Genomic DNA, 17,795 nt, shown 5'->3' with positions numbered 1-17,795 from the left:
GAAAAGAAACTAGTGGCGCCATCTCTAGAGCCCCGTTACTATTGTTACCTTACAAGGTAGAGTGACCACGTTACCGACAAAAATAGGCGAAAAATGGTTTTACGGTTTTATGTATTCCTACCAGAGAGGAAATGAGAGTTCTGATCCAGGCTAAAAAGATGATGCAGGTTCTGGCCCAGGCTAAAAAGATGAAGCAGGTTCTGCTCCAGGCTAAAAAGATGATGCAGATTCTGATCCAAGCAAAAATTAGACTAGGGGCAGCACTATACCGGGGACACTAAAATCCCGGGCGTGAGCACTCTCAGAGACCTCTTTCGGTTTGTGTTACTACTAATCGAGTTATAGTTTCGGACAACCACGTAAACACAACTTTACAATTACTTCAAAAAAGACACGAATTCAGTTTTGAGAAATGTAAGCAAAACTTTCAAGTGCAATCATGCTCTAACTGAGTACGTTCCACTCATTCTCGAATATATACTACTTCAGTTAGACGTTTTCTACTGTGTGACTTAGTACGATTTTTCGTCAATAACGTTCGTTGTAATAGAAATTTAGCAGAATGTCGAACACAAACATCAATTTGCCGAAAGCCCCAAAGGATCTGTGTTTCACAGAGACGGATTTTATCCAGGTGAGTCTCTGTTATTGTAAATATTCAATTTTTCGAGATATTTAAACTTCAATGTTCTTTCATTCCAGAAAAATTTCAACGTTGACATCTTCCTTCAAGAACACAAAAAGAAATCGAAACTAGAGACAATGCGGGATGATCTGGGAATATATTTGAAATTGTTGAGATCTGCCATGATCGATTTAATTAATAGGGATTACATAGACTTCGTAAATTTATCGAGTAACTTAATTGGTTTGGACAAAGCTATCAATGACTTGCAAGGACCGTTAGGTCAATTGAAGGAAGAAGTAATGGTAAATGTCAAATGTTCTGATCACCGCTGCAGCCGTACCTAATCCAGATCAAATCGAGTTTTTCAAAAAAAGTAGATTTAATATACTTTGGCACTAGGGTTCAGATATATTGTTCGAATAATATTTGATCTTTCTTATAACAGCAAGTACAGCAGATTTTAGATGACGAGATCAATGCAATTTCTACCAATATTAATGAGAGCAAAAAGATCAGGGAATACAAACAGAGTCTATTTAGCTTACAACATATTTTCAAGTCATTAAATAAGCTTTCGTCTGTATTATCTTTGAACACATTCCTAGAGAGTCCAGCTAAAATAGATATTTTGGAGCAAGCTGCTACAGAATTCAATCAATTGCAATTTCACATGTCCAGATGCAAGCTAGATATTATCAAAGACAAACAGAAGGTATACATTTTTCATTTTAAACCAATTTATTTGTCTTCACAATTAATCTAAGAAAATTAATTGTTCTTAGGAGTGTGTAAAGTTGGAGCAGTCTTACATGACTCATCTCAATGAACTGTTCTTAGCTTGTATTCAAGAAAAGAATTCGGTCCTACTAATTCGTTGCTTGAGAATATACGTTATGCTCGATAAAATAAATAATGCAGAAAATTTAGTAAGGGAAGAGATTGTTAGACCCTTAGTTGACAGTGTGATTAGTATGGAAAACCTGCAAGCAGACTCGCTTGGCCTACAAAGTATATACAATAGATTGTTAAATATTCTGAGCATAGAACTGAAGCAACTTTTAGATATTACATTACACCCTAACAGGTACACATTCGATTTCTCACAGAAAAATGTTTCTTATATCTTTTTATATAAACAACTTTTATGATCTCAATCTAGATGCTCTGTTAAGGGCTTCAACTTCTTAGTGAACAGCTTTTGGGTAAACGTGGAAGAGAAAATTGAGCAACATATCAAATGCATTTTTGCTCCAGGAGATCCAGTATTATTTCATTCTGTAAGCATATTAATTAAGTCAGTTTTTTTTTATAAGCGCATTAATAGAATAAAAATTACACGATTTCAGCGATACGTGGCAACTTTAGAATTTCTAGAGAAGTTAGAAGCTGAGTGTATTACGACCGATACGTTGTCCACATTGAAGGGAAATGAGCAGTACAAAAATTTCTTGAAGAAATGGAATTTGCCAGTATACTTTCAAATACGATTTCAAGAAATAGCCGGCGTTGTTGAGACTGTTTTAACAGAATCGATATCACCGGCATCTATAAAAGTGACTTTTGAATCTGTTACGCAAAATGAATTTTCTTTGCGGGCAACATGCGTTCTGTGGGAAAATCTGCAAAGGATTTGGGCGGACGATGTATATCTTTATCAGCTTTTCCAAAGGTATATTATAAAATGATAACTTTGATTAAAATGATTTTAATGGAAATTTGTCCTATATAGATTTTGGAAATTTAATTTACAAATGTGTGCAAGATATCAAACGTGGTCTCTAGCGGCTCTTAAAGAAGTATGATATTTCAAAACTTTCAAATTGTTTAATTCATTGAACCGAGCATAGTTAATAATTTCTCTTAATACAGATATGGCCTATAGAAAATGAAGTGGGATCTTCAAGCAAATCAGAGCATTACACGAAACTCAATTTTTTAATATGTTTAAACCAAGATCTAGAGAAATTGGTGAAAAAACTGCCGTCGCTTCTGGAAGTAGTCCAATTAAAACTTAAACGGCAGACTCCGACGATATTAAAGTTATTAGAAGGTAATAATATTAAATATTAATATTACTGTTCTTGTTCAAGCATGTGTATATATTGATCTACAGATTCTTTGCGTGAAACTATAAAGAAATTTGGAATGATTTTATCGCAAGTCACAGAAGAAATTGTAAATGAACTTTTAAAGGAAAGTATAGTGCATTTGAAACAAGTCAGCGACATACCACGATTATTTAGGCGAACCAATAGAGACGTGTCTACGAAACCGTGCGCTTATGTAAAGAACGCCCTCGTTTTTCTTATAAGTTTTCATGCAGATTATAAGAAATTAATCCCGGACAATGTTAATCGTTGGCTGGAGTTAACTCTTTCTTCGTTGACCGAACAGTAAGGAATCGATAATAGAGAACGATTATAATACTGATTAAGTTCGGCATCATTTGCTATCATGAAAATTTCTTAATCGCACAGTTATCTGGCATCCGTAACGGATGTTTTAACATCAGTACAAAAAACAGAGGAGAGCTTAAGAAGATTGAAAAAGATCCGGGATAAATCTATGGGTTCTCTTTCCTCCGATGTTCAAGGAGTTAGTGACGATGAAAAAATACGCATTCAATTGCAAGTTGACGTACAGGCTTACGTAAACATGGTAAGAGCGATTTCGAAGAATTATTTTTTCGTTGAACAAAGCATTTGCTACATAGCTTATCTTTCAGATTGCAGAAATCGAGATTGCAACTTCAAATGTTCGCTACGTGGAAGAGCTATTGCATACCGTAGAAACAGCAACAAGAAGATAATATTCTTGTCCTCCGCTCGTTTTGTTTCATCTAAAAATATCAAAACAAGTTTGTATAATCTTCCTTGCTGTTATCTATTCATAGGATGTACATACTATTTGATGTACATATTTTGTATATAATACTCGTAACGAAAAAAATCAGCTTATTTTTCGTTTGTTATTGAACACTTTTGTTTTTGTATTATGCAATTAAACAAAAAACAAATATCCAAATAGAAATTTACTTAACAGCCATTTAATGTATTATTTACATAGACGTTGTATTATACAATTCGTGCTTATGTCCTACTCTCTTCACGGTAAAGTATGGAATTATTTTACAGTACGTTCTGATCCCAAAAGTCGTTCTGTGGCAACTCGATGGTAGTGACAGAGTCTTGATGCGGATAAGACGGGTGCCACCAATTCAGAACTTGGTAATTGACAACATCGTTTAACATTACTTGGTTCGTTAATGTATTAGGAACATCTGATGTTCCGAAACCCAACTGCAATCGAACCGATTTCACGTCTTGCTTTAAAGCCATACTCACCTTCTGCAGAATTAATCCAGTTACTTGCGGTAGCATACTATACCTCTTACATGCTACCTGTAAATCAAGAGAAATATGAAAGTAAATAATCGAAATGTAACGATTACACACTACATTTAATTGACTTTTACACAGTATTAAGTACCCTAAGCAGTTTACAGCCTTCTTCCGGATTCACAGCTACGTCTTCTAACATTTCAAGAAAGTCTGTCTTTCTACTGTTTAGTTTAGGCTTCTCCTTCATTGAATTCCTACTCGATTTTGGTACCTCCTTCAATTTAAAGTAAAAATACCATAGTAGTTTTACTTTCTAAAATAAGAAACAATCGAGTTTTACCATCGTCGTTGCTAACACAACACAATCTATGCTTTTATGTTGTATCGCTCACTCTATGCCACATTAAACAACATCTTCGTTTTACAAGGGAATGAGGCTCGTCTTGTTGATAGTAAGACACGCTGTCGATGTCTCTTTTTAAGGCAAAATAAGTGTAATGTAATGTTCTAATGACACACGCACGCAGTCCATGCACACGAACCATACATTGCGGTTGAAGACGTTCTGGTAAATCAGGTATGGATCTATAGTAACTGTAATCATGACCACTTTAACATCGTTGTTTTAGCGACAACAAATACGCTGTTCGTATAATAGAACACTTACGTCTTGTATAAATGAAACCAAAATTTACCGGTTGTTGTTACGTGGTAAGAACTTTTACATATTCGAGCAAATTTACCTACAGCCTCTGGACTGATATACTCCGATATAATGAACCACAGATCCAGTGGATAATCTATACCTACTATACAATTAAAAAATATAGCGATCAATCGTATCGCAGACTTGCAACTAAACTTTTCGCTTGCATTTTACCTTCTTCTTCTTCTTCTTCCATGTTTATCGAACACTCTGTTGTTCTTCTATGCCTTGCTTGATTGGTCAATGTACCTGTGCAAATGAATTCCAATGCAAAACAAAAAAAATAAATAAAAATGTAAACATCTTCGAAACAGATTACCTTTACTGTTCTTCTTAGAATTATCTGTATCGGATGAATGCGGATTGTAATGTTCGTCTGTTTCGCTACAAACTTCTTGATCCATCGACATTTTCTGTTCCACTGTAAAGCATATTTAAAGTACACACAATGACTAAAATATGTGCAAAAGCATAAAATATAATTTACATGAAACATGTTTCTTTAATAACAAGAAATACAGAATAACCTTTATAATCCACAGATGCTATACTGATCGTAGCCTTTTTCAGTCTTGCATGAGTTCTTGAAGAATTAGCGAAATCGTTGATTGTAACGTCTATGGAGAAACGACAGTATCATTAAAATAGTAGAATATACCTATTGTACTCACGGTTCTTTCGCAAATGTAAAAGTGACAATTAACCTCCGATCAAATTGCTTCTGGTCTCGGTGTTTGTCTTTTTGCAGGACTTTTTCCGTAATATAGGCATGTCACTGCGCGTACGTAAACTATATATTGTAACAATTAATCAGGTACCAGTTCGTAACGAAATATAATGTAAAATCTACAACTATTTACATTAGCGATAAACGACACTGTGATCGCCCATCATACTATCCGTCGATAGGGAAAACGCGCTTGTTGATGTTCAAACGCGTATGTCACGTTCCATGCGAATTTCACATTGTACCTAATTCATTGAAAAAAAACCCGTTCACTTGTATTTACAAGTTTGCAAAAAATCACGTGAACTCGATCCGATTTAGAAGCGACTTGTCAATAAACATTGCAATTGGTCGACCGTCAACGAGGTAGCACACGATAAGATTGGTGTAGGTTAGCAGAAAAGATAAATAAAACTACACTTCTAGATTTTGCAACATTTTTCTACATTCAAATGCTATAGAAATTTTTTCTCAAAATGAGCCTTTCCGTCGAGGATAACAAACGCATCTTTACTTTCCTGAGGCAACAGAATTGTTGTTTAAAATGTTGTCTTCGTTTCACTGGATGGAAGTCGTGGAATTGCTTAAATGATCTCGTGCAGCACGTCAAATCTGTAAGTTTCTAGGGGCTTTAGTTTATGTTTTGAATTTATCGCAATACCCATTGCAGCTAGGCTACATCGAAGACGATGTTGCTATCGTCGATGAGACACCTTGCATCGCTTGTCTGGGGATTCTTCAAGACCGAACGCTAGAATCAGTTGCTCAGAAAGTATGTTAAAATATTTGACTACAAGCGTGTAAGCTTCATGTAAATTTGACACGATTTTATAAACAGATACAGACTGAAGTAGAAAAACAGAATTATGATAGCGATACATTTCTGTGTGCATTGACAGTACCTACGTGCGTGAGTATCAGAGAACGTATGTTATATGTACGATGCGCAAACGAATTGGGTTTCACAGAAGATGCTTTGGTAGATCTTAAGATTAAACTGCAGAATGTAAAAGACATTTGGAAGATGGCGATCAATCCTAAATTAGAACAGTTCATCAACAAGCGAGTGGATATAACTCCCTCTCCTTTCCTTATTGAAATTGTTTTGGCCTATGAACATAATGACGAAGAATGTGAAGCTTTGTGAGTCAACAGAGACAGTTTCTCTCTAAGTGAAAAGCCGATTCAAAGATATTGTTAACAGTATTCTTTATTGCAGAGAAAACTTTTACGAAGGTGCAAGCAATGTAGGAAAGAAACGAAAAAGAAAGTCCAATGTCAATAGATTTAGTAGAAGAAGTGTAGAGACTTTACTGACTAGTATAACAGATGAAAAATTCAATGAATTTCTCAAGACCTTTTCGTTCAATGCATCTACAAATGTCGATGTACGAAGCATCGAATGTTCGCAATCGAGTATTTTTGTAGGAGGTAATATATAGAATTAATGATATAAAAGTAATATCAATAATATTTAATCGATCATACTTCTAGGTCGATATAGCAAATTATCTAGGGAAATCAGTCAAACCCCGTGGCTTATAAAGGGTGAAAAAAAGATGAGGACATCAGTTCAAGATCTACTATGTAATCCTATCGCTGATGTTGTGAAAGCTCAATGTATGCCATTCGATATAATTTCTACCATACACAAGATCAGATACTTAATCTCGTTTAAAATATAATATGTTTTTATGTGTAGCCATTAAGTTCTTATCATCTGGGAGAGAGGACGTAGATGTAAGAAATATATACGCCGGAAGACCGTTTGCTGTCGAACTAATTAATCCTCACATGACTAAAATAACAGAAGCGTTATTGACAGATCTAGTCCAGAAAGTCAACCAGTCCTCTAAAGAGGTACAAATTACATCGAATCTGAAAGTTTTAACCAAAGAGGATCTAAAGAAATTAAAGGAAGGTGAAGTTACTAAAACAAAAATTTATCGAGCGCTTTGCGTTTTTCGCGCCAAGCCCGCATACATGTTGCCTCTTGAAACATTGAATGATTTGAAGAGAGTCGAAATAATTCAGAAAACGCCGATTCGAGTGTTACACCGGCGGCCCCTGAGTCCCAGAACACGTTTAATATATGAAATGAGAGCACGTTGGGTGACGTCTCAAGAATTACAAAAATTGTTAGGCACTGCGACCGAAGATGTCAGCATGTTTTTCGTGTTGGATATTAAAACTCAAGCTGGCACGTACGTGAAAGAATTTGTACATGGTGATTTCGGACGAACCAAGCCTAGTTTGTGCGATATTCTTAAAACTGAAGTCGATATAGTTGCACTAGATGTAACAGGTATCAACCTAGATTGGCCTTAAGAATTATATCAGTGTTTCGTCTATCGAAACCAATGGAACTATAATGGAATTAAAATAAACAATTATACTTATTTCTTTCCTTTATTTGATTCGCACGTTTTACATATAAAAATAATTGGAAACTTGTTACTCTTATTATATGTATAAAACAAATTTATAAAATTATATGGAAGAATAAGATTAAATATATTTTATGAATGTCCATCCTTGTGTTTTATAATCCAAAAATGGTTTTTAACAGCAGCCATAGAAATTCTTTCGGAACTTTTTCGTTTGATTAACTGTGAACAAAACAAAGTATAAACAACGAGAAAAAGAAAGTGTAACACGATCCGGAAAAACGTGATTAAAGCACACCTTTGATATGAGATCTTTAGCTCCTGGCGTTATTGTCGACGACCACTGGATATTTAACGACTTTATTTTAACATAAGTTTCTTGTGTAGAATTACTGAGAAAAGGAGGTGTACCAGCTAGAAATTCGTAGCAAAGAATACCCAGACACCAATGATCAACATATATGTCATAAGTTTGTCCTGTTACCATTTCTGGTGGCAAATAGTCCAGTGTCCCGCAAAGCGTGTTTCTCCTAAGATTATCGATATTATTATAGTTTAAATAGTTTTCCATAATCTATTAACACAAACCACACTCACTTGGATGATGGTGCATGAACAGACCATCCAAAGTCTGCTAATTTTACATCGCCCTCATACGTAAGCAATAAATTTTCTGGTTTTATATCCCTGTGAATCACATTGTTTCTATGGCAATATTCTAAAGCATCTGCAACCTGATAGGTATACTTTGCAGATCTAAAAGATGGTAAAAGATTATATATAAAATTCAGTATAATATAAAAATTATTCTTATGGTAATACTTACAAATGTTCATTGAATCTTTCATCGGGTTGACGTTTCAGTTCTTTATATAGTTCTCCCCCAGCTGCAAATTCTAATACAAGGTAAATACGTTTACGGTCGTGGAAATAAGTTAACATCTGAAGAATATGAGGATGGCTAAAAATGAAACATCACAATATACATGGACAATTACAAGAAGTTAGTTACAATTATGTATAATTACCTTAAGTGCGTTTGAATCTCAATTTCACGCATTACCTGCTTCTCTACGCGGCCTTTCATTAATTCTACTTTGTACAAAGTCTTTAAAGCAACCATATACTGTGTGTTTTTTTCTCTAGCTAAATAAACACGGCCAAATTTACCACGGCCCAATGGTGCGCCAACTTCAAAATCGTTTAGACTCCATTGATATCTATAAGATACAGTTATTAACTTTATTATATCTTTATGGCTGTATATATGTAAAAGTTGATAAACATGTTAACTTTTCAATTTAATAATAAAACAAATTGATTTAGCATACCTTGGACCTCTGTTATCAATGTGTTCCCTCATTTTATACAAGATATCGTGAACAATCTCTTTATATTCGGATGGAACATTGGAAGGCACTTTAAATGGTTCCCTGAGTTCCATGATTAATCTCGATTGTTCTTAAAAAATGATTGTTCTTAACTTTGCACCCGTGAAACTACACCATTGTTTAAATTAATTTGTGAAGCAACTCAGCATATATTCGAATAAAATAGATATGTTGTGTTTCATATATTTTGAAATACCTTCTCCCACTTAGCTTCGTCGAGTATTCAGTAAATTCTGAACAAATCAGTCGTCATGCAGTATTAGAAAAAGCCTTTCAACACTATTATCTCCCTTGTATGCTCCCTTGCTTCAACTGACATGTTTGATTCAAACATTTAAACGAAATGTTGACGTAAGAGCCATCTATAAATTATATTATTCGACATAGAGGATCAGCACAGATATATTCACGTTATTAATATCAGAAAGAAAATCTGTTCGTGAACGATAATGCAATTTAATAGATTTTTTCAGTTTTAATTTGAATCCTTAAGAAATAAAAACACTTCAACAGGAAAACATTGAAATATTGGTTTTTATTCAAGTGCGAATGATTCTTGCCGTTTCCACCGTAAGACAAAATGCAAATTCCGGCAACAATTACTCACGTGCGCCTTGAGCGATAATGGCGCCGCGTGTGGCCAAATCTCGAAGCTCGAGTCAGGGGTTCGTACAGCGCCAATCGATGCAGCGGCAAAACGCTCAAACTTCTAGCCAAAATTACCGACAGAGGGTTCTAATGTCTACCACCAGATGGCGACGGTAATAAGTACTAGAATTTGACTGCGAGCGACATCTCGGTTATCGACCTGCAATTAACTGTCGGTAATTTTAGCTAGAAGTTTCAGAGTTTTGCCACTACGTGGATTATTGCTGTACTACATTTGTATAGGATCTTATGGGAAAAGCAGCAACGATCATTTACGCTGGAATAAAAATTAATATTTTAATATTTGCCTGTTGAGATTTTTCTTTTTTAATAGCTTAAATTAAAGCGGGAAGAGCGTACTTTATATTAGGTTTATTGTGATTTAAAATAAATTGTTCACACCGGTTCGATGGTTGAAAAAACGCACGAACTTATCACCGGTAAAATACTTTATTCTCATCGAGTTTTTAGGCACATACATAATAACCATTTTGCAAAATATATCCTTTCCTAAGTGTATGCTTACATAAAATATATAAAATCTCATATAATAAAGATAATATTTACTTTAATATCCTTCGACCGCTTCATAGTTATATATTGAAGTTGTTCTTTTTTGCGAGACATGGAAGCATGAGAGATTCGTCGTATGTAAAGCTTTAAATCATGTATAACGATTTGCTTCGTAACTTACATATAGGAACATTCCATTGATAGAAACGATTCATTACAAAATGTTCGAAATTGATATTCACCAATTAAACAAAGCAATAGACGCACAAATGTTTAAAATCGAATATATAATTTTCATATCAAATGCAACTAGGTATACCTTGTTCATTTGCTTAACCGATTGGCGAAGTAGTTTGGTTAAGATACTAGAGCCAGTAGACACTTCTTGTAGTGGCCTGAGCAATCACCCTGCAAACAAATTATGAAAGTTAGTGCATGCTCTTACTAGTTGGTGATTCACTGCAGAACCTCGAGTTCGTCAATACGTTTCTGAATATACTAACCGAGATAAAATCTTCCAAAGATTCGTTATACTGTTGCCTGAAATCTTCTTTAATCTCTCCCATGTCGATCTCGCTACGTGTAACGACCAGTCTGATCAAACGATCATCATCGGTTCCCATACCCTTCATACTTTTGTATAATTGTTCAGCAAAGAAGCCGGCTCTATTCTTCACGCATTTGACTGTTGCGGAATACAATCGGTATTAATTTACAATTTTTTCATAAATAATACATATGTATATCACAGAATTACATACCAATAGCAAGCAGGCCCTTCTTAATGTCACCCGAGAATTCGTTCTCGATAGCAGTTTCAAGAGTGTGTCCAGTTATGTTATCGTATTCTTGGAATATTTGTCTCAGTTGCGGTACGTTTCTCTGAACAAGAATGGCGTTAAACGTTGACTCATCGGTACCGAATTGTAATTCACCTAAGAACGCAATAAACATAATTAATTTCTGCTTATTAGAGAACTTGCGTAAATTCCTTGAGCAATTAAATAAATTGTACTAGAAATTAGCTACCGGCTCTGAGAAGTTCTTTGGCATCATTTATCGCGTCAGCGGGATCCACGTCGAATGACTCATCTCTGTTGGCACAACACAAGGATACCATTAAACGTTTGAAGTTACCGGACGTATCGTTCCGTAGATCATCTTCCAGCGTTCTTCCATACACTGAAAAAAATTCCAATTTAAGAATTCGTAGTGCTAACAGAAAAGATTTCATCGCGTGCGGAACTCACTTGCTTCGTAAGCCTGTTTAATTACACGAATCTCGTGATTGGACATGGTACAAAGTACCTCGATAAGCACGCATTCGTCGGTGCCAACACCGGCCATTGCATCGTGCAATTCCTTCGCGTAATATTGTGGCAATGGCATCATCATGGCAAGAACCAATTTCTCGAAATTGCCCGACAACTCGGACTTCAAATCTTTCACGAGATCCTATTCGAAAAACAAGTATATTATTAACATTCTTTTGATATTGATAAAACTTTTGCTCTCACCTTTCCATATAGGGTTTTAAACTGTACGGCAATCTCTTGGCGTTGCAAATTACTGCGGTTGGAGAGTATGCTAATGATAGTTTTCTCATCAGTTCCAAATCCCTTCATTGCTTTCCTCAAAGCTTCCGCGTCCGCCCTCGGATCGAAGTCGTTGTAGGGCACAACGGTCGGGGACAACTGTAACATAAATTAATAAACAGCCGTTCAGACACCGTCTTTCTTTCGCTAGAATAATCTCAAAGTAATTAATGGAGATTCCTAATTTTATATCCTCTACCTCACCTTAGGCGTAAACTGATCTCTTCGGGGGGCTGGGCGCGAATGTTGAGAAGAAGCAGGTTTGCCTCTGTATGAAGAATAAGAAACAGCACCCTGCCCCCCAGAATATGTTCCACCTGGGTACATGCTTGCATTGTTTAAACAAGCATTGGGACCAGAAGGATAAGGTGTAGGATTACCAAAAGTTTCTCTAGCTTCGGGTGCATGCTGAAGAGTTGGATATAAATCGTAATTCTGTTGTTGTGGGTATGCAGAGGGCTGACTAGGATACGGTGACTGTGATTGCTGAGGCGGGTAGGGCATGGATTGAGGCATAGGCATCAAAGATCCTCTGTATGATGGAGGAGGACATTGCCCAGGTAAAGGGTGATTTGGCTGGGAGGGAGGAGGGTAAGGGGTGTAAGGCATTGGCATTCCAAAGGATGTAGGAGGAGCATTCGAGAAACCTATGTTGTCACTCTGAGGATAAGGTGGAGCACCAGGGGCCGAGGGTGTGCCTGGTGGAGCCCCAAACGATGTTGGTGGTCGTCCAGGAAAATGAATCGGCGGCCCCTTTGATATTAAGGTGTACATTAAAATAACACGCTCCAGCTCTCGTATATTATGCTACCTAACAAATTGCAGCATTGCTTAACTATATTTATTAGAGCTTGCAATGTCGCTACTGTTAGTATAAGTCGACGATTTATTGAGATTATTGGATAAACAATATTTTTGCAACGTCAATCAAACTAAAATATCGCAATGACTAATCTACGTAAAAAAATAGCTATACTTACTTGATATCCGTAACTCATCTTTTTGCTTTCTTCAAGAAAATTGTCAAGTTGTAATAATCTGTAATCAAACGAAAATGTTTTCCCAGTTATTCACAACGTATCTTCTGTTGGTTGGCTACGAAACAGTGAGTGACAAAAACATATTGCAATATGACAATTACGACAATACACCTTTAGATAAAGTCGCGACAGTACAAGGAAGAGGGGAAGTAAACGCCTCCTTTTATCTTCGCACTCTTGTTACGAAACACTGACAAATAAAACGTAGCACACAAAGCTTTATACCGAGTTTGTAAACCTTATGAATAAAATTTAGAGCTTACCTAAGTATTCACGGAATTCTGTTGTATAGATATTCGTTCCGTTATATTAGTACACGTATGCGACTATGTTTGAAGGAAGACAGAAGCTCACAGTGGGTATGACGCACATTTAGTCGTAGTGGGAGAGGAAAAAGAGAGCTATTCAATAACCGGTTACTGACGTCACGTCACAATCTACCGAGAAACAGCCGCTGACGTTTCAACTGGGTTTATCAAACAACGAACCCTTTTCCTAGTTATAAAATGAAATCCGCTGGCAAGGCAAACAAACATGTCACTATATATATATACATTGACAGAGAGGAAATGAGAGTTCTCACGCCCGGGATTATAGTGTCCCCGGTATAGTGCTGCCCCCTAGTCTAATTTTTAGCCTAGACCAGAACCTGCTTCATCTTTTTAGCCTGGACCAGAACCTGCATCATCTTACCTGCATCATTAGCAGCGGATTCCAAATAATGCCAGAGTGGATGCTACTTCTATGTTAAAAGAGGGTCTTCTATGGAGGCTCTGATCCAGTCTAAAATATAATGCAGGTTCTAATACAGGCTAAAAAGATGATGCAGGTTTTGGTCCAGGCTAAAAAGTTGATGCAGGTTCTGTTCCAGGCTAAAAAGATGATGCCGGTTCTGTTCCAGGCTAAAAAGATGATGCAGGAAAAGCGGGGACACTAAAACCCCGAGCGTGAGCACTCTCATTTCCTCTCTGACATTGATTGAATTGGATCGAGGGGAATGTAACTAGATCGGTCAACAAGGTCATTATTTGAATTAATTTTGACATGAAAGCCATTGCATACACAGAATTCGAGTCGGATAGATAGTTATTACAATGTACAATTGTGTACCCGTACACTTATGTATATAAACAGCGTCAAATTGGATATCGATTTCTTATTGGACGATTGTGTGTTGGACAACTTTTGTACAACTGAAAAGTTAATATTTTTACCGTTTTGCAGAAAAATCGAAGACTGTAATAAAACAAGACAAACTGTTTATCTTCTGTAATTACGTATTTAAGCAATTTATGGAACTGTTAAGTTTAATTCTATGGGCAGATTTTTATGTTGAAGGTTTCGTAATATGTCTGGTAGCCGGCGGGAATAGCGCCGCGAGCGCCGCGTCATTTTATTGGTATAATTTTGTTTCATATCCCTCATAAGCTTCGTATGTTTATTATTCTGTAATGGCTTCAATAATGAAATAAAAAGCCTTGATAATCGGTGTTGCATGTTGGCTGCGTGCGAGAATATTAGATAAGAAGCCTATCTCGGCAAGGTGCCTTTCGGAAAAACTACGATTTTCTAGCGGCACTGTCCGCCATTATTATTAGCGTTTGGTCAGCGTTCAACCGAGTTTTCTTTCGTTTACAGAGAAAAAACCACGCCTGTGACCACGAGATTCGTACCGTCCTGCGATGTAAGTAACCAAAATTATTTGAACGTTATTCGGTAACTATTCTCGCGATACTATCGTAACCTTGTTGTTGCCGGGTGTTTTCATGTGTTCATGTAGGGCACGCAGTCGGAAAGATAGCACGGGTAAAAGCGACTCTGAAGCTACGGATAAAGAGAACAAGAGGGAAAGGGGCAGAGAAAGGGAAAGAAAGAAACGTGCTGCTTCCACATCCAGCAGTGGTAGCAGGTAAGATAGTAGACATTTTTCGAATTCGACCATAAACAATTACACCAGGGATGGCTGGAGTAGACTACGTGCACCCAAGAGTAGCATTTCTACCTACTTCTTTACAATACATAATACAACCTGCACATGTGTCCTCTTGTAAAATATCAAATCATAAATATTACCATAAAAACTATATAAAATACTATTCAATTGGAATCAATATCTTTTTAGAAATAGCCCGAACAATCTTGCAACTTAAAAGATACAACGAGTCTTGTCGTACTGCTTGCAATTCAAGTTCGTGTATGATCTACAAACTGCAAAAGAATTGAAAGAACAGCGAACATTGTATATTGTAATTTCTTGATTATCACTTTATTAAAAGAAGAAAAAAACCTGTTTTACAGTTCTTCGGACAGTAGCTCTGGATCGTCGTCCACGAGCAGTGGAAGTAGCTCAAGATCAAGTTCCAGTTCCAGTACCAGTTCGAGTAGCTCCGGTAGTTCGTCTGGAAGCTCCAGAGACAGGGGAAGAAAGCGAAGTCGAAGTAAAAGCGTCGATGCTTCTCGTAGACATGATAATAAAGAAAAAGAAAGGGAGAAGGAAAGGGACAGAGAAAGGGACAGGGATAGGGACAGAGACAGAGACAGAGAGAAGGACAAGAAGAAGAGCAGTAATTCTGTGATCGACAAACCTAAGCCCAAAGGACGTTCCAGGTAAATGCGTCGATCCCGAAGACAATGTAATCTTACAACGTTAATCGCATTATTTGTTTATTTCGAAGATCACCATCACCGCGCAGAAAACGCCGAGAACGATCGCCCATTCCTAGACCGACAAAAATACACATCGGTCACTTGACACGCAACGTCACCAAGGAACACATTATGGAAATATTTTCCACATATGGTCAGATAAAATTGGTCGACTTTACTATGGAAAAGCTTCACCCTAATCAAGGTAGAGGTTTCGCTTACGTGGAATTTGAGACAGCAGATGAAGCAGAGAACGCAATGAAACACATGGATGGTGGTAAGTATAGAATTTTGAAGGAATTGTGCGAAATTAGTGTTGTAATGAGCTTCGATTATACGTTTTGTCGAAATTGTACAGGACAAATAGATGGCCAGGAGATTACTGCTGCTCCAGTATTATTACCAAAGCCACGGCCGTTGCCCATGCGAAGGATGTCACCCTTAATGGGCAGAAGGGCGCCTCCGCGATGGGGCGGCGGGGGTAGAAATACACCCCCGCGTTATCGGAGACGTTCACCGCCTATCAATCGTCGTAGGAGCCCACGACCACCAAGACGCAGGCCGAGGACCCGGTCACGAAGTCCTCCGAATAATCCACGGCACAGACATCGTCGCTACACGAGATCAAGCTCAAGCAGCTCGCGATAGCAACTTTGTTTTTTTTTGTATATATATCATGCAAGAACTGAATTTGACCGACCATATTTCATTCTGGTCGGTCATCTTAATATATTAAGGAAACCAATTTTTACCGATTCAATTCAAACATATTTGACAGGGAAGAAGTGTACGCACTGGAAACAATAGACTCTGTTCGCGACGGTGTTCACCGGCAATTCATGTTTTTCAAACACTAAGTCGCCGTTTGCGATCCACAAAATACTGCTTTTCAAATATATGAATTTCACACATGTGTCAAAATGTTATTGCGATTGATTGGTACCTGACGACGTTGACCTTAAGGCGCCAAAAAATGAGTAAAAGAACAAAAACAATGTATGTGTAAACCACTTAGATATTGTGTCCCTTGATAGTATTAAATAATACTTATAATACATGAAGACTTCAGAATAAAGAGTTGTTTACTACTTGAGCACGTGATACAATAGGCACCGTTTTAGAATGCGTATAAAGACGAAGACAACGTGATCTTTGTACTATAAAGCGTATAGTTGTCGCAGGCTTCTTTTCTGAGGTCTTTATGAATCGTGAAAAAGAGTTATTAGGCTGGTGAAAAGCACTAAAACAGACAGGTTTGATAGAAACTATGATTATTAGACCCTTTTACAAAGAATCAATTTTAGAAAAAACCTATTCACACAAAATCCTCTTTTATAGTTCGCGATATCTACAAGAACAGAATCATTGCATCACATTGCAACTCTTTGCATCGATGAAAAATATCTACAATTTTTAAATTGCGTATGGTCATTAATTATATAATAATATACACTTTTATGGTGACTTTACAATATATAAACGAAACAAAGTTCAAGAGCCTGATCACTTGACAGAAGTATTTTTTGTCGAGGCACCAGGATTTCTCGAATTCTAACCTGGTCCATGGCACGAATATGGTTTATTTTTAATAGTTTCTCATTTTCTTTCGTGAGAGATCTCGAATTGGCTCTCTGGTAACATAACAACGTATATATATATACATATACATACACGTATAGAGAGATATATATATATATACATATACATATATATACTAAATATGGCTGACAATTGAGAGGACAATAAACAAAAATGCAAAGCTGTTTCTTTTCTCGGTATCTCAATGAAATTAGAAAACAAATTAGTGAAAGCAATTTCTTTACGTTGCTTTGAATGTGACTTTTTGATTGAAGCACTTTGGCACGGACAAACTGCTTATGCATTTGTTTACTCGTATATCTCACATCTTTTTTCCCAGTAAATACAATTATTTTTGTTTGTTCGACTAACAACGTGAGTGAAACCCGTTCGTATAATTTGTTTAAAAAATTTGATTTATGCCATTTATCGTTTTTCTTTTTACAAATTACAATGAAAAAAGCAATTGCAATGCTTCTGAACAATCTTACATATTTTTTTTTTATATCACAGGAAAGCACCAGAGTGCAATTCTAGTCTCCATGCAAATGATCGAGGAAATAGGAGAAAAGGGAAGGTGGGGGGGAGCAAGCAA

General features: G+C 36.7%; 6 protein-coding genes across 19 annotated transcripts; 3 read left to right on the top strand and 3 right to left on the bottom strand.

The window, feature by feature from the left end:
• The first annotated feature begins 262 nt into the window (after positions 1-262).
• Positions 263-3,673, top strand: Cog2 (conserved oligomeric Golgi complex subunit 2). Of its 2 annotated transcripts, XM_076791600.1 has the most exons (11): positions 266-634; positions 703-930; positions 1,074-1,340; positions 1,411-1,712; positions 1,788-1,905; positions 1,975-2,297; positions 2,358-2,424; positions 2,498-2,678; positions 2,742-3,021; positions 3,106-3,286; positions 3,354-3,673. In XM_076791600.1, exons 1-11 carry the CDS (start codon positions 563-565, stop codon positions 3,435-3,437), a joined length of 2,103 nt encoding a protein of 700 aa, XP_076647715.1. In that variant the 5' UTR covers positions 266-562; the 3' UTR covers positions 3,438-3,673. The 2 variants fall into 2 exon arrangements, with proteins under 2 accessions (XP_076647714.1, XP_076647715.1); XM_076791599.1 differs by having other exon boundaries at positions 263-634; positions 3,106-3,673.
• On the bottom strand, positions 3,328-5,746 carry Fsd (transmembrane protein fates-shifted). 6 transcript variants are annotated; one of them, XM_076791617.1, is made up of 9 exons: positions 5,380-5,746; positions 5,203-5,292; positions 4,995-5,096; positions 4,850-4,924; positions 4,637-4,778; positions 4,362-4,563; positions 4,118-4,282; positions 3,729-4,029; positions 3,328-3,467 (listed from the first exon to the last, which is right to left on the bottom strand). In XM_076791617.1, exons 1-8 carry the CDS (start codon positions 5,444-5,446, stop codon positions 3,757-3,759), a joined length of 1,116 nt encoding a protein of 371 aa, XP_076647732.1. In that variant the 5' UTR covers positions 5,447-5,746; the 3' UTR covers positions 3,328-3,467; positions 3,729-3,756. The 6 variants fall into 6 exon arrangements, with proteins under 6 accessions (XP_076647732.1, XP_076647733.1, XP_076647731.1 ...); XM_076791618.1 differs by lacking the exon at positions 3,328-3,467 and having other exon boundaries at positions 3,645-4,029; positions 5,380-5,465; positions 5,536-5,746; XM_076791616.1 differs by lacking the exon at positions 3,328-3,467 and having other exon boundaries at positions 3,645-4,029.
• Positions 5,651-7,885, top strand: Pus10 (Pseudouridine synthase 10). Of its 2 annotated transcripts, none has more exons than XM_076791613.1 (7): positions 5,651-5,768; positions 5,829-6,016; positions 6,073-6,174; positions 6,241-6,545; positions 6,622-6,833; positions 6,897-7,022; positions 7,105-7,885. In XM_076791613.1, the coding sequence occupies exons 2-7, from the start codon at positions 5,879-5,881 to the stop codon at positions 7,728-7,730; spliced, it is 1,509 nt and encodes a 502-aa protein (XP_076647728.1). In that variant the 5' UTR covers positions 5,651-5,768; positions 5,829-5,878; the 3' UTR covers positions 7,731-7,885. The 2 variants fall into 2 exon arrangements, with proteins under 2 accessions (XP_076647728.1, XP_076647729.1); XM_076791614.1 differs by having other exon boundaries at positions 5,685-5,793; positions 5,864-6,016.
• Aurb (aurora kinase B) lies at positions 7,802-9,502 on the bottom strand. 2 transcript variants are annotated; one of them, XM_076791626.1, is made up of 7 exons: positions 9,377-9,502; positions 9,121-9,288; positions 8,818-9,009; positions 8,616-8,750; positions 8,387-8,545; positions 8,088-8,319; positions 7,802-8,011 (listed from the first exon to the last, which is right to left on the bottom strand). In XM_076791626.1, exons 2-7 carry the CDS (start codon positions 9,231-9,233, stop codon positions 7,922-7,924), a joined length of 921 nt encoding a protein of 306 aa, XP_076647741.1. In that variant the 5' UTR covers positions 9,234-9,288; positions 9,377-9,502; the 3' UTR covers positions 7,802-7,921. The 2 variants fall into 2 exon arrangements, with proteins under 2 accessions (XP_076647741.1, XP_076647742.1); XM_076791627.1 differs by having other exon boundaries at positions 9,121-9,502.
• A 757-nt stretch (positions 9,503-10,259) lies between these two features.
• On the bottom strand, positions 10,260-13,448 carry LOC143356026 (annexin B11). Of its 4 annotated transcripts, none has more exons than XM_076791339.1 (9): positions 13,240-13,448; positions 12,917-12,974; positions 12,141-12,689; positions 11,859-12,035; positions 11,592-11,796; positions 11,371-11,523; positions 11,103-11,276; positions 10,845-11,026; positions 10,260-10,749 (listed from the first exon to the last, which is right to left on the bottom strand). In XM_076791339.1, the coding sequence occupies exons 2-9, from the start codon at positions 12,932-12,934 to the stop codon at positions 10,699-10,701; spliced, it is 1,509 nt and encodes a 502-aa protein (XP_076647454.1). In that variant the 5' UTR covers positions 12,935-12,974; positions 13,240-13,448; the 3' UTR covers positions 10,260-10,698. The 4 variants fall into 4 exon arrangements, with proteins under 4 accessions (XP_076647454.1, XP_076647455.1, XP_076647456.1 ...); XM_076791340.1 differs by lacking the exon at positions 13,240-13,448 and adding an exon at positions 13,088-13,189; XM_076791341.1 differs by lacking the exon at positions 12,141-12,689 and having other exon boundaries at positions 13,240-13,422.
• Positions 13,449-14,299: 851 nt separating this feature from the next.
• Positions 14,300-16,367, top strand: LOC143356158 (uncharacterized). 3 transcript variants are annotated; one of them, XM_076791625.1, is made up of 6 exons: positions 14,300-14,375; positions 14,615-14,660; positions 14,757-14,885; positions 15,275-15,583; positions 15,652-15,899; positions 15,981-16,367. In XM_076791625.1, coding segments are annotated over exons 2-6 (978 nt in total). In that variant the 5' UTR covers positions 14,300-14,375; positions 14,615-14,658; the 3' UTR covers positions 16,271-16,367. The 3 variants fall into 3 exon arrangements, with proteins under 3 accessions (XP_076647740.1, XP_076647739.1, XP_076647738.1); XM_076791624.1 differs by lacking the exon at positions 14,300-14,375 and adding an exon at positions 14,382-14,519; XM_076791623.1 differs by lacking the exon at positions 14,300-14,375 and having other exon boundaries at positions 14,382-14,660.
• The last annotated feature ends 1,428 nt before the right edge of the window (positions 16,368-17,795 follow it).

Source organism: Halictus rubicundus, chromosome 8, assembly GCF_050948215.1.
Source record: "Halictus rubicundus isolate RS-2024b chromosome 8, iyHalRubi1_principal, whole genome shotgun sequence".
Classification (NCBI taxonomy): Eukaryota; Metazoa; Arthropoda; class Insecta; order Hymenoptera; family Halictidae; genus Halictus; species Halictus rubicundus.
Note: the sequence above shows the minus strand (reverse complement) of the source record. Positions and strands in the feature narration are given on the sequence as shown.